The sequence below is a fragment of the Xenopus tropicalis genome, chromosome 5 (genome assembly GCF_000004195.4).
Source record: "Xenopus tropicalis strain Nigerian chromosome 5, UCB_Xtro_10.0, whole genome shotgun sequence".
In the NCBI taxonomy this organism is placed as follows: domain Eukaryota; kingdom Metazoa; phylum Chordata; class Amphibia; order Anura; family Pipidae; genus Xenopus; species Xenopus tropicalis.
In genome coordinates, this window is record NC_030681.2 from 109,010,719 (window position 1) to 109,027,917 (window position 17,199).

Below are 17,199 nucleotides of genomic sequence, written 5' to 3' on the forward strand. Positions count from 1 at the left end.
GTTACTTGGCTTGGGGGAGGAAAATTGGTAGCTTATATATTGATTTCCAGTCACTGGCTATCCAGCAGCTCTAAGAAAGTACATGTTAGCTCCTGTTTGATTTTGCAGCTGATTTACTTACATAGTTGCTAATGTAGACTAGTGCTGTAACTAGGTAGTTTTATTAATACTTTACAAGTTAGTAAATTAATGCCAACATTTGATTGATGTTATAAATAAATTACAGTGCAAATCCTGTATCTTAATATCAAAAGTTGTAGTTTGGGTGTAAAAAGCTCCTACAATATATTCATGCAATGCATTGGGAAATTATTAATTCTCTCTCTGATCTTGGAATTAGTTTCTTTCCATCTTCTATAGAAAAAAACCTGTGCATTTTTGTTTGTCTTCAGTGTAATAACTGTTCTTCTGGCTAATGTTCACTTTAGTCTTTACAGTCAGAGCATGCTGTGGTTGCTGGGGTGAAACTAACCTGCAAAGGAAAGGATCCTAATAAAATATAGGGGTGCCATCTCTGATATCCCTAAAATAATGTAGACTTGAAATGTTTGATGCCCATCTATTGTAGCTTTGCATGAATACTTCTAAGTCTAAGCCTCTTGGGGGCTTGGGGCAGTACATTTTTTGCTACAAGATTTTGCTACTTGATAAAGAGGCGGGAGCCTCGAAGCGTTGTAAGTAATGCAATTGTTCTGCACAATGCAGTAAAGATTTTTTCTTTTTTCATTTAAACGAGTCTGGACCTTTTTGTTTTTTTCTATATATAAAATTTATAATAAATATATATATGGTTTGTCCCTGAAGAAGAATACAGTCAGTACTCGAAACGTTGGATTTTTTCACTAATCGCTAAGTCCTTGTGCGTGCGGCTCTGTCCTTATATTTCCTCATTTTGCCAGCACCCAAGGCATTTGAGCCTTTATAGGGTGTGCTCCACTCTTCCTTGTATGTGTATGTATGTATATATATATATATATATATATATATATATATATATATATATATAAAATAAAAAACACATGAGATTAAACATGGCTACATTGTAGCTGTTTTTGATATTTGTAGGCTGTGGTTATGTTTTAAGGAAGCCCTACACATATATATGTGTCTTGTGTTTTTTTTGTTCTAAAAGTTCATATTTTTGTTTTTTGCATTCCTGGTATCGTCTGTATTATATCTTGGAATATACCCAGGCCTGGATTGCATCGATATACGTTACTGTCTGTATTCGAACTGTGTGATATATATATATATATATATATATGTTGGAGTATTGCAGTATTTGCTGTGTCTAAAATAAAGTTTTTAAAACCTGTTTTTATGTTTTATTTGCAGCTCAAATTCCCAGCTCAAATCATTTGCAGCTATGTGATCTGTTCTAGTCTGAGTAGCAAACTTCCAGAAATTTTCTTGGCAAATGATTGAGCTGCAACATGCAGTCCCTCCACTTCATCCAGAGTGCATTGCTTGTCCTTCTTCCTTGGGAATAGACAAAAGGCAAATCATGATCCCTATTGCTATTCAGTCTCAGAAGAGTCCTATTAATGCTTCCCATTCAACTTCCTTAGAAGTAACCCAGGATGAAGAACTTGCAAAGGTCTTGGAACAAGATCCCTCTCTGGAAGATCTTTGTAGGCCTCTGTCCTGTAAACTGTGTAATGTCACTCTAAACTCTGCACAGCAGGCTCAAGCTCACTATCAGGTGAGGTGAGGGAGAAAGCAATGGTTTGTTTTTTTCTGAGCTGTTCCATTTAGATTCACAGGAAGAGTAGTGTTTTTGAAGGATAAATTAGCTCTAAAACTTGGCAGGCAAGATGTGCCATTGGTGCACAATGTAGAGGAATGGGGCTTAGAAGTTTTTAAAAGACAGGCTCACCACCTTGGAAGACGGGGTTCACAGAGGGTGGGTTAATATCTTACAGATTGGTTCCCCCAAGGTAGTACACCAAAAATAACAACTGATTTGCTTTTTATAATTTATTTGTGGTCATTTTGAATTATTAAAGTTTGAAAGTTTTGAAAGCTGTTCTAATTTGATACATTAGTTTATGGATTGCTTTGGCCCTTCTAGGTAAGTGTTGTGTCAATTATAAGATGACTTTAACTTAGGGCCTAAGATAGGAATCAACTAATGTAGCAAATTGCAACAGCTCAGAGAATGCCTCTTTATTACTGAGCTGCTAGACTAGAACCAGAGAGGGCCATTGAACTGTAAAATCGGCTGTCGAATCGGCAGAAGGATATAAAAAAATCTATTGTTTCTACCTCCTTATCTGCCTTTTCAGCCCTGAAGGGTTAGTGGCTGATTGAACAATCTTTCGTGCGGCCGATGGTCGCACGAAAGATCGCAAATCGCCATGTGTGGCCACCTTTAGTCTTCTTAGTAAATTCACATAGTAACTTGGTTAGTTTAAAATGGTGTATTTAGGTTTTGGCATCAGTCATTCCCCAGCTTTACAGTTTTTCTGCTTTTTACATAGTAATTGCTGGTAACTTCTGTTTGCTGATTATTTGGATCACGTTTTTACTGAGCAGTAACAGTAGATGATTTCAATGTCACTAAGCCTTTTAGATGTAGCAAGTTATTTTCTGTGCTGGAACAAATAGATTTCAGACAATTATCCTTCTTTCTCCCCGCATGTGATAAGCATTGGTGATTCAGATGTGACATTGCTCAGTGCCGATTAGAAATCTATAGGACAGAGTGGCGTTTAAAGAAAACTTGTTCCGCTAAACTGACACAGGTTCAAAACATGATAAATGTGTCAATTTGTTAAAAACTTTCCTGACTGTTGGGAAACTATTGCTGACAGTCAGCAACATTTTGGTAAATGTGAAGTATCACATATTAAACCACTGTGAAGTCTTGAGGATTCCCCAAGTAATGTAAACAAAACCTACATTCATTTTTGGAACATTATTACATTGAATTTATACTTTGAAAATATTCCTAGTTCTGTGTTTCTTTACAAAAATATTCCTAATTAAGGTAGTTTTCTTAAAGGGCAAATATTACTTCATTTAAATTTTACAATTAGCTACAGAGTGGCCTTATGCCTTTACTCCAACATCACTGTGGCAGCTCAGGAGACACAGCAAGAAATACCCCCCCCATATATAAATAATGCAAAAGTCTGCCCAGGTAAAGTAACCCATAGCAACCAATAAGATTTTTTTTCATTTTTTTTTAAACTGGTAAATGATACCTGCTTACTGGTTGCTGTATGTGATTAGACCTGTTTCATACTTTGCATCTTTTATTACATAACCCTCAGAGTGGATCATTTAAAAATATTACAAACATTTCTATTAACAGCTATAATAACAGTTCTTCTGCCCTGGGAATTCCATAGTAAAATTTAATTTTCATATAGTTTGTTTAGCTGAAATGTTCTCTCCAAAAAGCTTGATATGAGGTTCTCAGCTCTTAGGCTCCTGCCACACAGGGCAGGCTCTCAGCCTGAGGATAAACGCAGGCTAAGAATCTGCCCTTACGTTTAAAAAAACTATTTGCCTGCACCCTGAAGTTAGCCCGGATTGCAGGCACACTGAGTAGATTCACACACTATCCACTCTGTGCTTGCACCTGGGACCTAGGTGCAGGTACATACAGTACATAAGCTTTCTGAAGTGTGGGAGTGGATGCTCGGTCTGCATTTAACCACAGACCGGAAATCCACTTTGTGTGGCAAGAGCCTTGCAGGCAAAAGCCAGCATTTATCAGTTTACTGTGCCTCCTGCCTGAGGTAAGACTTGTGCATGACCATTAAAGAACGTTTTGTCATGTCCCCAAATTCAACTAGGCTCACTGGGGAGGAGAGAGACCACAACCAAAAGAAAGTGATTCTCGTCACTATGAGATAAACAAACATTTTAAACAAAACTAAGGATCTTAACAGGATCTTATTATAAGAAATATAAGGTGCTACCATTGCTTTAGCAAAACTTGAGTTGTTAAATGAAATTACTTATTTGTGATCAAATGTGGATTTGAGAAAAGTTTTAGCTTTATACTGGAAGCACCATTTTCCATCATCCTCTACACTATTCCCTTCTGATTTTCACCATTTGTTGGGCCACAACATTCTTTGCCATATATTTATATTACAGTCTCTTGAAGTGATTTTCATTACACATAAAAAGGCAGTGCAAGATTCCAGTGTAAAAAAAAAAAATTATAATACATTATATTGTCCATAAACTTGCCCTTTCATTTCAGATTCTTTCAGTCTTTGCTTATCCCTTTATATTCTAGGGCAAAAATCATAACAAGAAACTTCGCAATTACTGTGCATCAAGTAGCTGTCCTGCATCATCTAGATTGAGTCACACTCTGGAGATGACTTCACCTCAAACTGTATCGTCACTTAATGTAAGAATTTAACAAAATTGTTGCAGGCATTGACATGAAATTAAAAAACAAGCACTTATCAAGCATTGTTGGGAAGGTGGCTGAATTTTATGGCACCCACCTTTTTTTCACAAGTTTTTTTGGGCTTTTAATCATAGATCTGTGTGTGTGGTTTTCATTTTACATCACTCATATACTGATTTGCTTGTAATATTTTGAAGTTACATAAATGTTAATATATAACTTAAATTAAAGTACATTTGTAATTTCTCATGTATATGTAATTATTTTATGCATGATTATTGGATATGTGTGTCCCATGATATCTAGAATTATCTGAAATCAATTCAGTCTTTAACTGTAACAGTTAACAGGTTGATTTAGAAGAACAGTTTACTTTTTAGGGAAAGTATGTAGCATTCCTCTGCTGGTGAAAATGTCTGCAAACTCTTTCTAACAGTGGGAACCACACAAAGGTGTGATCCTTTTTCTGCCTGAAAACACTTACCAGTGCATTTTTGGCTTAAAAAAATGCTCACACCTGCAAATATGGCAGCTCCCCATAATGTCTGTGGGAGCCAGGAGAGGCAGGTGTGGCAGACTCTCAGTTGACTGAGAAACCCTTATGTGAGATTATTCATGTGAGGATGATGCTTGCTTTATCTTCTAGGCAAGGGGCCGGCAGCTTCAATTCTCAAGGTGCTGTGCCTGTGGAGTGCAGGACCCGGAGGTGCCCATTACATTGTTGGATTGCCCATGTTTATAATACTTAGCATTAGCACTGAAGATATTTCTTGCTGACCACTCCTCTCTCCTGGCCTTCAAACTATAGTGAGATCAAGTAATTAGAGAGTTCACACACAAATCCTAAGGAATGAAGCAAATCCTAAGCAGAAAATTCAAACAGCATCTTCATAAGAATAACAAAAAAATCAAGGAAGGATTGCAAATGCTTTTCAACCTATTCAGGGTCTTCATCAGGGAAAAACAGGGCAAATATAATAATCCCATAAAAATATATGATGCAATGCATGGCCATCAGGTTTCTTCCCCCTGCTTTGTTGCAGGCCTGGGCAAAGCCTCAGCTGACCCATAACTGTGAGGTACCCATGGCCCTGCAAGGTTTATAGCTACCTAGCTCCTTGCTTATTGCACTTGGGTGAAGAAAGTATGGGCTTCAAACTAAAAAACAGCTTTAGTGCTTAGAACTAGCAGTATTTACATTATGTATCTTCCCCATAGGCTTACTGGCACTTGCAAAATTAAATGATAGTCTGTTTTGTGATAGACCCAACCTACCTTGTATTGGAGCTGTGCAAACTTAGGCACTTAAGAAATGCTGTGCAATCCCTGTGCATGAAGCACACCCATATTGTGAATTCTTTTCATAGAGATGCCGTATGTTGTAAAAATGCAAAACATGAATACAGAGTATTAAATGATGATTAGTGATTTTACTATTACAGATGTATGTATGTATGTATAACTTTATTTATAAAGCACCACAAGGGTATGCAACACTGTACAATCTTACAATTTACAAAACTACACAAAGGGAGGACAAGTGTTATAATAAATGCAATAAACAAGTATAAATACACAGGGAAGTGCCATGTGGTATGAGTCACAGTAGGAAGGAGGTCCCTGCCCCATAGAGCTTACAGACTAAGTGGTTGGGTAACATACAGGCACAAATTGGAAGGTAAGAGTGCATTAGGTATGGCCATTTGCCTTAAAGGAGAATGCAAGTCAAAATTTAAAAAGCATACTGCCCAATAGTCCTCCTATTGTTTAGTAAAAACGCCACACTTTTGTCTCACCTAATCAAATATTTACTCAGACACACTTACTTAACATTTTCTAGAACAGGCAGCCATCTCTAGAAAGGTATTCTCCCTTCCTTTCCCTCCTTGCTTCATACTGCACATGTGTTTCATTCCCTCCCCCCCCTCCCTCTGCCAGATCCGCTTCTGATTGGCTGGTGGGCATGTGTAGCTCAGAACAGGAGACGGGATCAAGTTACACACATGCTCAGAGAATAGGAAGGCTGCCGCTGGCACCTACAGGAAGGGAAGAGAGATTTCAGTGATGTAACTGTCACACTGCTGTAGGCTGCCAGCACCATATCTCAGAGAAGCAAGCAGGGATCTGGGAATTTAGATGTGCAGTAAGTACTTAAAAAGAATGCCTTTAGACTTACTTTTAATTTATATTAACCTTTCATTGTCCTTTAAGTGCAGGACTGGGCAAAATAATGTTTTATTGCTCCAGAAGATAGCATCTGAGTTTTATCTTAGAGAGTGGACGAGTATTCCCTACGGAGGGATTCAGGGATAGAGTTCCAGAGGTAAGGAGCAGCGAGATAAAGAGGTTTAAGATGAGAGAACGCAGTGGGTGTGGATGGTGTAAAAAGACGTAGGCTCTGAGAGGAGCATAGGAGACAACCAGGAACATGCAGAGAGACCAGTGAAGGTTTTGGCAGTGTTGTTAAGAAATCCAGTTAGAGATCCCAGTTAACAAATTTGGCATACTAGGATCCTCAGTGAAACCTTAAAAACAATTTCAAGGCTGCTGCAGTTTGCAGCAATGTTACAAACAGAAGGATTTATTATAACCTGATATTTTTTTCTCCCAAAAATGTTTTTTCCCCATAAATAATTTTGTTTCCCACATTTATAAAACCATTTAATGACTCTTTGCCAAAGCTGAAAAAGTGTTAATAATGGTGCTTATTTATGAAAGCCTTTTCCCATTCCCTTATTGTTTGACAAATTTATCTAGGCAAATGCCATTCTTTTTTTATGGACAAAAAATGGACAAGTCTGCTCCAAATTTAATTAACTGAGATGAAAAATCTGTAATGCTGTAAGAAAATCCATCACAAGCTCAATCTATAAGCTGCTAACTCAGGCAACTCAAGAAAATAGTTTTATATTTTTTAATCAGTAGAAAATGCTAGAAAAGTATGGCAAGCAGAAAATTAATATGCTTTACTCTGGTGGTGGGGGAAAGAGTTTTTCTGTCTTAGCCATGCGGTAATGTAGCCAGGAGCTAAAAAAAAAAAAAAAATTGGTGCTCAATGCAGTGATATCACCCTTCACTCATATGTTAATTATGTCATATTAAAGGGGTTGTTCACCTTTGAGTTAACTTTTATTATGATATAGAGATTAAAAATAAAGACCATTTGCAATTTGTCTCAGAATATTTATTATTTGTAGTTTTTTTTTTAGTTATTTCACTTTTTGTTCATCAGCTTTCCAGTTTGGAGTTTCAGCAGCTGGGTACAGGGTACCAGGGACTGGTTTACCATATATACTCTAGTATAAGCCGAGTTTTTCAGCACTAAAAATGTGCTGAAAAAGTAACCCTCTGCTTATACTCGAGTATATGTGTCCGTGCATACCTGTAGTTGCGCGCACTGTGGCTGACTCAGGCTGACTCTGGCTCTGACTGTGGCGCTCGTTGAACGTCCGTCCTCGGGGGGGAGGTGCGCGCAACGAGCGACAGAGTCAGAGCCAGAGTCAGCCACAGTGCGGAGGTATGAACGGACACAGGTGGAGGGAGGGAGGTAGGTAGGTATGCACGCAAGTGGAGGGAGGGAGGTATGAACAGACACAGGTGGAGGGAGGGAGGTATGAACGGACACAAGTGGAGGGAGGGAGGTATGAACGGACACAAGTGGAGGGAGGGAGGTATGAACGGACACAAGTGGAGGGAGGGAGGTATGTATGCACGGACACAAGTGGAGGCAGGGAGGGTGGGTGTGCGCAACGAGCGCGTTACATCTGCACATCCATCTGCACAATGAGCCAGATTAAGTAATTGGTACAATAACTTATTTACAAAAATTAAATTTGTACTAAGTCCAGCATCAAGAATTATTTTGCCCTTGTAACTACTATTGTAGTACTGTGGTGGGACTGTGGTGGGTACACTGGGGTCCAAGTACTTGATAATTGGCAGCTTCCTTAGCCTTTCCAAACTTGCCTTTGTCTGCTGTTGTAGCATTTTTCTTTCCCTAAAGTTATCTATTGGTTATGTTATGTTATTTATTTGATTATTGAAACTTAGCAGTAGCGGTTGCATTTCCCACCCTAGGCTTATACTCGAGTCAATACGTTTTTCCAGTTTTCTTAGGTAAAATTAGGTACCCCGGCTTATACTCGAGTATATACGGTAAATGAGAGACTGATATATGAAAAGGAGAGGACCTAAATAGAAACAAAAGGTATAACAAGTACCAATAACAATAAAATTGTAGCCACACAGAGAAATAGTCAGTGAACCGTGTTTGAAAGCTGGAAAGAGTCAAAAGAAGGTGGCAAATAATTAAAAACCTATTAAAAAAAAAAAAAAATAAATAATGAAGAAGGGGTCCTAATATATTCACTAGCAATTTAAGAATTCAAACACATAATGCATACTCTAGCTCTTATGATGTTCTAATACATCCCCTAGCAATGTCATGCACTTCAACACTCTGTCTTATGTAAGTGATAGGGTCAGTCCACCTTTCAGATATACTCAGATAAATTAGATTTTTTTTTAGTCATTTTTAATGATTCTTGAATTAGGTCTTGAGCAGCAAACCACCACCTATGCATATCTACACACCAAGGGCACTTGTGTTAATTTGTGTTGTTATATGTTGTTCTAACTGCACTGTAGATACTGGGAGACAGAGCCCCCATCCACCCTGCAGCATGGTTTTAAATGTTAGGGTTATTTTAATCTATATGGGCCTATAATAAACATCCTCTCATTTATGATTCCAATTGGATTACTTATTTGGGTTGATTCAGGTGGGGATTAAGCCTCCGTTTCGCTTTGGTTTGGTAAGAGCAGAAATTTCTGTGGTAAATGTGGTGGTAAATGTGGTAAATTTAAAGGTGAACTATCCCGTTAAAGACATGATTGTTTTTGTGGCCTAAAGTATAGTATAGCTTCCTGTAAAATAGTTTTGTAAAGGTAATTGCAATTGACAGCAGTATATTTCTCTCTTAGGGCGAGGTCAGATGATGCGTATATCTGATTCTCTCAGCCCTGCGCTTTTCTGCCAGGCAGAGAGAAGTGGATCTGCTTCAAACGTGAAAGCGCCCATTTTTTCTCAGCCGGGCAGAAAAGTACAGGACTGAGAGAAAACGTACGCTTTGTCTGACCTCGCCCTTATTCTTCGTGTTAGGGCCTGTCTTTTGGAACAATGTAGCAAAAGTCAGTTTTGCATGCTTCTTAATATGTCTGTTTATCAGTTGGCTGCATAGGTTTGATTAAGAGCCAACTAATGCCTTAGAAGTAGTTAGTTGAACAATAAAAGAGTGATGATGTGTCAAACTTTTGAATCATCAGTTTTGAATCAGTTTTAAATCATTAATGGTGCTGATTGGTAGCTTTTATTGTCAGATTTATATGCATCCATTTAAAAAAAAAAATTCTATTGTCTTCTATTTTAGACATCTTCCACAAAAGTAGGTGGGCGTGTGATTCTTGCCACTGAGAATGACTACTGCAAACTATGTGATGCCTCTTTCAGTTCCCCAGTGGTAGCCCAGGCTCACTACCAAGGAAAGAACCACGCAAAAAGATTACGCCTAGCAGAAACACCCGCTAACTGTTTCATGTAGGTACAAGATCATCCAAGTAAAATCACTTTACTATTCTGATAATCAACATTTTGTTGAAAGCTTGTAGTTTATTTATATGTGTATATTTTCATGTATGAGCCATCGGAGAGGTTGCTTGTTGCTTGGCTTTTTTAATGATTGTCTTATTTATAAATAAAGTTTGACAACTAAACCCACGCAAAATAAAAACTAATAATGTGCAAATACAAATACTCAGAAAAAGGGAAGAAAAAAAAAGGGGGGGAGGGAAACTTAGAAATTATCCCAAAAACCAAAGTAAATATTTGTGTGAGCTGCCTTCCTCCACCTAATCCTATGTACTATAAATAATTAACCTACTAGGAGTTGGCGCTCATCATAGAAATTCACACACTCCAAAGCAAACTTGTAAAATAACACCAAAACTTTATTGTGATCCACTTGTGATAAAAAATACACAAAGTTAAAAAGGACAAAATTGATGTATATACACAATATTAGCTCATATAAATAGTACCTTATATACACAGATTGTATTGCCCATACTGGGTTAAAAAAAGGGGTTAGATTTAATGTGCATAATATTGCATATATGCCAGAGGCTTCTTTAAATCATTTGGGGAATTCCCTTAATACATGAAAGGGCTCTTAAATTATCTTTAAATAACATAAATATAGATCTTTCGGGACCTTAAAGGGGTTCCTTAAACACTTCGGATATTGAGAGACAAGAATTCACATCCCCATATACTTTACTTATGTAGCACTTTCCCCACACTAAGGAACGGGAGTTCGTATCCACATATCCCTTACTTAAATAATGTTTGCCCCCCCCCACTAAAATTCCTTGAGTATAGATAGGTGGAAGATAATCAGAGTCCATTTATAGTGAATTAGCAGAGTCCCCCTCCCGCAATTCAACTCTATTAAAACAGTATCCACTGCTAAGGCACATAAAATGAATTAAAAGCAAAATGTGTTTAGATAGTCCCGGCCGCTACTTTACTACAAATGGGGTTACCCTCCTTCCGCACCGCTCCATTGCTTGTGCGGTCGGGCTGTTTCTACCATGCACTCCTTCAAATTACGGGTCCCCACTGTAGACACACTTCCGATCGACACGTTTCGCGCGCATGTGCTTCTTCAAGATCTATTTATTTAGGGGACGATTCATTAAAACACGAGTTCGAATCTCGAATGGGAAAAATTTGGATTGGATACGATCATTTCTGAGGATCGCTAATATCATGAAAATGCTTACGAAAAAATCGTATTAGTCATGATAATATCGTATTGGCGTTCCGAAAGTCACAAAATTTTCGTACTGAACGATTGTAAACAGCGGCAGAACTATTCCGAATTTTTCATGCAAGCGCACGAAAAAGTTGTGCGGGCGTACGAAAAAGTCACGCAAGCGCAAAAAAATCGGCGAAAATACGCTCGGAGCGTTCCTGTCTTAATAAATCTCCCCCTTAGAGTTGAATCGCTCCCTTTATACTATCCTTACTACCTCATTCGTGTCGCTTAACCCGTAATCACCCACATGGCTCTTCTCTCAATAAGAGAGAGTTTACTGTAAATTGAACATTTGTTTCCCTATTCCGAGTGGGGTAGTTATCCCTATACGGTAAGGGACAGAATATAACTATAATTACAATTGTAATAAGTTAAGTATATGGGGATGTGAATTCTTGTCTCTCAATACCCGAAGTGTTTTAAAGGTAATTTAAGAGCCCTTTCATGTATTAAGGGAATTCCCCAAATATATATATGCACATTAAATCTAACCCCTTTTTTTAACCCGGTATGGGAAATACAATCTGTGTATATAAGGTACTATTTATATGAGCTAATATTGTGTATATACATCAATTTTGTCCTTTTTAACTTTGTGTATTTTTTAATTTTTTTATCACAAGTGGATCACAATAAAGTTTTGCTGTGATTTTATGAGTTTGCTTTGGAGTGTATGAATGTCTATGATGATGAGCGCCAACTCCTAGTAGGTTAATCATTCATAAATTATTTTTTGAGCAGTATGATGTTGCTTCTTATTATGGTTACTTGCTATTATAGCCCAAAACAGGAACATGATGGATACATTAGTAAATTATATAAAGTTAGGTGATTGCACTGGTGTGTTTATACCTTTATCAAGATTTCCTAGAACTCATTCAGATACATTTACATAATCAGCCAACTGGGCATAGAAAATATGCCAATAATCTGCTCATTTAGACATTAGACTTAGGGGCAAATTTATTTAAATGTGAGTTTAGAGCTTAATACATAAAAACTATCCCACTTTCTATTCATTCCTATGGGGTTTTAGAAGTGTATTTATCAATGGGTGAACTCGCCATTTGATAAATAAGCTTCTAAAAATCCCATATAAGTTAATAGAAAGTGGGTGAGGATTTTGTGTATTAAGCTCTAAATAAATTGCCCTCTCAGTTTTTGAGGATCAACTTGTTAATGGCACCAAAGTTAATCAACTAAATTAAATAAACACAAGCCTTGCTTTCAGCATTAATAATGTAATTGGTTACTCCTAAACAGCAGGGGTTCGGTACGTCCATTTGTGACATGACTATAGATGCCCATACACATCTTGATTTAAGCTTCCAATTTGGCTCCTTCAAACCAAGTTGGCAGCTACTCTGTATTGGTCCTCCCCAGCCAATTATCTGGCTGAAAATCAGACAGACATCTATTGGGCAGGTTTGAAAATCCCTTATTAATGTGCTCCTTGCTTGATGGGTCTGTGTTATGATGTGATCGCTGGCATGTAATAGCACTGATGTTTTTGCTCCTGCAAATTTATTGTAGCTACAAACTGCTATTTAAATAGTAGTAGTAGTAGTTGTTAGTAGTAAGTTGGGTTGAAAAAAGACATACGTCCATCAAGTTCAACCATAATGCCTATATATAACCTGCCTAACTACTAGTTGATCCAGAGGAAGGCAAAAAACCCCATCTGAAGCCTCTCTAATTTGCCGCAGAGGGGAAAAAATTCCTTCCTGACTCCAAGATGTCAATCGGACCAGTCCCTGGATCAACTTGTACTAAGAGCTATCTCCCATAACCCTGTATTCCCTCACTTGCTAAGAATCCATCCAGACCCTTCTTAAAGTTATATAATGTATCAGCCAGCACGACTGATTCGGGGAGGGAATTCCACAACTTCACAGCTCTCACTGTAAAAAATCCTTTCCGAATATTTAAATGGAACCTCCCTTCTTCTAAACGGAGTGGGTGCCCTCGTGTCCGTTGGAAGGACCTACTGGTAAATAAAACATTAGAAAGGTTATTATATGATCCCTTTATATATTTATACATAGTTATCATGTCACCTCTTAAGCGCCTCTTCTCCAGTGTAAACAGACCCAACTTGGCCAGTCTTTCTTCATAACTGAGACTTTCCATACCCTTTACCAGCTTAGTTGCCCTTCTCTGGACCCTCTCTAACTCAATAATGTCCCGTTTGAGCACTGGAGGCCAAAACTGAACAGCATATTCTAGATGGGGCCTTACCAGCACTCTGTAAAGGGGAAGAATAACCCCCTCCTCCCGTGAATCTGTACCCCTTTTAATACAGCTCAAAACCTTGTTTGCCCTTGCAGCTGCTGCTTGGCATTGCTTGCTACAGCCAAGTTTATTATCTACAAGGACTCCAAGGTCCTTCTCCATTATGGATTTGCATAGTGCAGTCCCATTAAGGGTATACGGGGCTTGCATATTTTTACATCCCAGGTGCATGACCTTACATTTATCCACATTAAATCTCATCTGCCACTTAGCTGCCCAGATTGCCAGTTGGTCAAGATCCTGCTGCAGGGATGTCACATCCTGGATAGAATTGACTGGTCTGCAGAGTTTTGTGTCATCTGCAAACACTGATACATTACTCATAATACCCTCCCCTAAGTCATTTATGAACAAATTAAACAAAAGTGGACCCAGTACAGAACCCTGAGGGACCCCACTGAGAACCTTATTCCAAGTAGAGAATGTGCCATTAACAACCATCTTCTGTACCCGATCCTGTAGCCAGTTTTCTATCCATGTGCAAACGACTTCACTAAGACCAATATACCTTAGCTTAGAAAGCAGTCGTTTGTGGGGAACGGTATCAAATGCTTTGGCAAAATCCAAATAGATTATATCTACTGCATCCCCACTGTCCAGCTTCTTACTTACCTCATCATAAAAAGCAATTAAATTGGTCTGACATGACCTGTCCTTCATAAAGCCATGCTGATTACTGCTCATAATGGCATTCTCCACTAAATAATTTTGAATGTGATCCCTTAACAAGCCTTCAAATAACTTGCCCACCATGGATGTCAAACTTACAGGCCTATAATTGCCAGGCTGAGATCTTACTCCCTTTTTAAATATGGGAATGACATTCGCCTTCTTCCAATCCCTAGGTACCATACCTGAAGAAAGCGAGTCTGAGAATATCAGAAACAAGGGCCACTGCAATTCTATCCCTAGCTCTCTCAGTACCCGAGGGTGTATTCCATCTGGCCCAGGTGCCTTGTTTACATTTATCGTGTGTAACCCTTTAAGCACCATATCCTGTGCCAACCACTGTGTAGTTGGAGCTGAGGCAACAGTGCAGCTATTGGGTGGGACTTGGCCCTCTGGCTCCTCTACTGTATACACGGAAGAAAAGAACTGGTTAAGCACATCTGCCTTTTCTGTATCCGCTGTAACCATATTGTTACTTTAACTCAATGGGGCCACACCCTGCATCTTTTTACTATTAATATACTTAAAAAACTTTTTGGGGTTAGTCTTGGCCTCGGCCACGATGCGCTCCTCATTTTCTATCTTTGCCTTCCGGATTGCTGTTTTACAACACTTGTTATAGTGTTTATAATCATTAAACGCAGCTACTGTCCCCTCGGACTTATATTTCTTAAAAGCTTTCCTTTTTTTCCCTATTAACTTCTTTACCTCAGAGTTAAGCCACATAGGGTGATTCTTAACACTTCTACTTTTTCTTATTAATGGAATAAATTGAGAACAGTAATGATTTAATATCATTTTAAATGACAACCATTTCTGCTCTGTGTTTTTATCAGAAAACATAATGCCCCAATCTATGCCCTGAAGCGCTGCCCTTAAGGAGCTAAAATTTGCCTTCCTAAAATTCATTGTCTTTGTTGCCCCCGTGTAAATTTGTTTCCTGCACCAAACATCAAATGAAATAACATTATGGTCACTATTACCCAGGGGTTCAACCACTTGCACATTTGCTATACGTTCTGGGTCATTAGAGATCACTAGATCTAGTATAGCATGGTTCCTGGTTGGCTCCTCAACAACCTGTGACATAAAGTTGTCATGCAGCACGTTTAAAAACTTGTTCCCATTTACTGTCCTGGCAGTACTATTGCCCCAGTCAATATCAGGGTAATTAAATTCCCCCATTATAATCACTTGCCCCAAACTAGCAGCCTTTTCTATTTGCAACAGGAGCTGGGCCTCCTCTTCGCTTACATTAGGGGGTCTATAGCATACCCCTACAGTTAGTTTGGTAGATTCTTTACTATCTGTGAGAAGCTCAACCCATAAGGATTCAGCTCCCTCTGTTACCCCCATCACTTCCTCCTTAATAAGGTCCATTCATGTCCATGTTTACTAAACCCTTTTTCCCCATTGAAAAAGTTCCTGAATCTGCATTATTCCTGACCACGCCCTTCCTTAATGTATATGTAAACCATTGAAGCAAAGAAACTAAAAAATGCTGAGTGCTCCTCTGAATTTACATGAATTATTATTTTTTTTAGTTTTCAAGGTATTCGCAGTTTTCACATAATATTAGCAGTCATTGCCTGTCTCTGCTGCGATCAGCACATGCACAGGACCATCTGCATATTCACTGAAAACTGAGAAGGGGACAGGATAAGGTCCAGTGTCTAGGGTATCACTGAACCTAAACACAGCTTTGTTAGTGAACAGAGACGAGTCATCTAACGTTTCTCTGGTCAGAGTCCTTAGCAGACCATCACAAGATGTTCCTCTTCTCACTAACTTAATAATGTATGTGAACTGTCTGTATTGTTTATATTGTGTTTGTTTTTCTCCTCTGAATTTAGGGATTCAGCTGAATGTAAGAGAAAAACTCGAAAAGAAGGAAATGAACATAAGATGATGCCAATGAGAAGAAATGCTTGCACAGTGCAGAACAGTACAGGTACTGGGAAATAATGAACATCTGATAACTCCTAGCATAAATATATGGTTAATGGTCACTGTGTCAATGGTTTCAAAAATAAAAACTATTATACTATAGAATTCTACCAGAAGCTTGCAAAATCTAGAATTCTGGCTTTAAAGCATTTTAACTTCTATGAATGTCCTTCAGTCGCTATTAAATGTAAGCATTAAAGGCATGCTTTAATTAAAACATTTTCCTAATACTGTTGCACCTGCCAGATATACACCAACTGTCTTAATTATGGTTATTTTTCATCCTAATGCACATCCCACATTTAAAAATTGCAGTTGTGGTTCTTGATAGCCTCTGTAAAAAGTGTAGTTTTATGGTAGATATTTACATTTAAATGGCATATCCAAATCATTACAATATAAAACAGAATGCCAAGTTCTAGTCCAGCTTCAACAATCTCCATGGCCATATAAAACAGAGAACTCCAGTGGCACACTGTGACTGCTTTTTTGGATTAGTAATGCGCATTGTTGAATGGTTATTGCAGACACTGTGAAATTGATTTTTTTTTATTCTTTTGTAAATGTAGAAGCTACAGCTGTGAGAAAATTACATTGGGTTCATCTTGCCTTTATTTAGTCCTCAATAGGCTACAACTTTGTTCTGTAGGGAATATCTCTTTGTCTTCCCTTCCTTAACAGTATATTGTATTTAAAAATTGCATTGACAGAAACACCTAATTTTTATAAATGTGCATATTTTCTTATGGTGTTTTTTATTGCTTAAAGCAGTGCTGTCCAACTGGCGGCCCGCGGGCCGAATGTGGCCCTCGACCCCCCTCTGTGTGGCCCCCCACCTGTCTGGCTGCTTTGATGGCTTAACTTTGTGTTAGCTTTAAATGGTATCAGTACTGAGATTAACTGCCCCCTGCATGGTTATCACCTCAGATTCAGGCTGTAATCCCTCTGTATTGTTTAAAAATGTAATCCCCTGTGTTGTTCACACCTTTTAATCTCTGCATTGTTCACCCCCTGCAGTGTTCACACCTCAGGCTCAGGCTG

At 38.4% G+C, this 17,199-nt stretch overlaps 1 protein-coding gene across 4 annotated transcripts in view; it reads left to right on the plus strand.

Moving 5' to 3' along the window:
• Window positions 1–17,199, plus strand: part of zmat3 (zinc finger matrin-type 3) — a 38,216-nt gene that overhangs the window by 14,841 nt on the left and 6,176 nt on the right. For all 4 annotated transcript variants that reach the window (XM_012963055.3, XM_018093909.2, NM_001017144.2 and 1 more), the window contains 4 exons: window positions 1,336–1,702; window positions 4,256–4,372; window positions 9,805–9,971; window positions 16,065–16,162. In XM_012963055.3, the coding sequence (XP_012818509.1) occupies window positions 1,418–1,702; window positions 4,256–4,372; window positions 9,805–9,971; window positions 16,065–16,162 (667 nt within the window). In that variant the 5' untranslated portion in view covers window positions 1,336–1,417. The remainder of the gene's footprint in view (window positions 1–1,335; window positions 1,703–4,255; window positions 4,373–9,804; window positions 9,972–16,064; window positions 16,163–17,199) is intronic.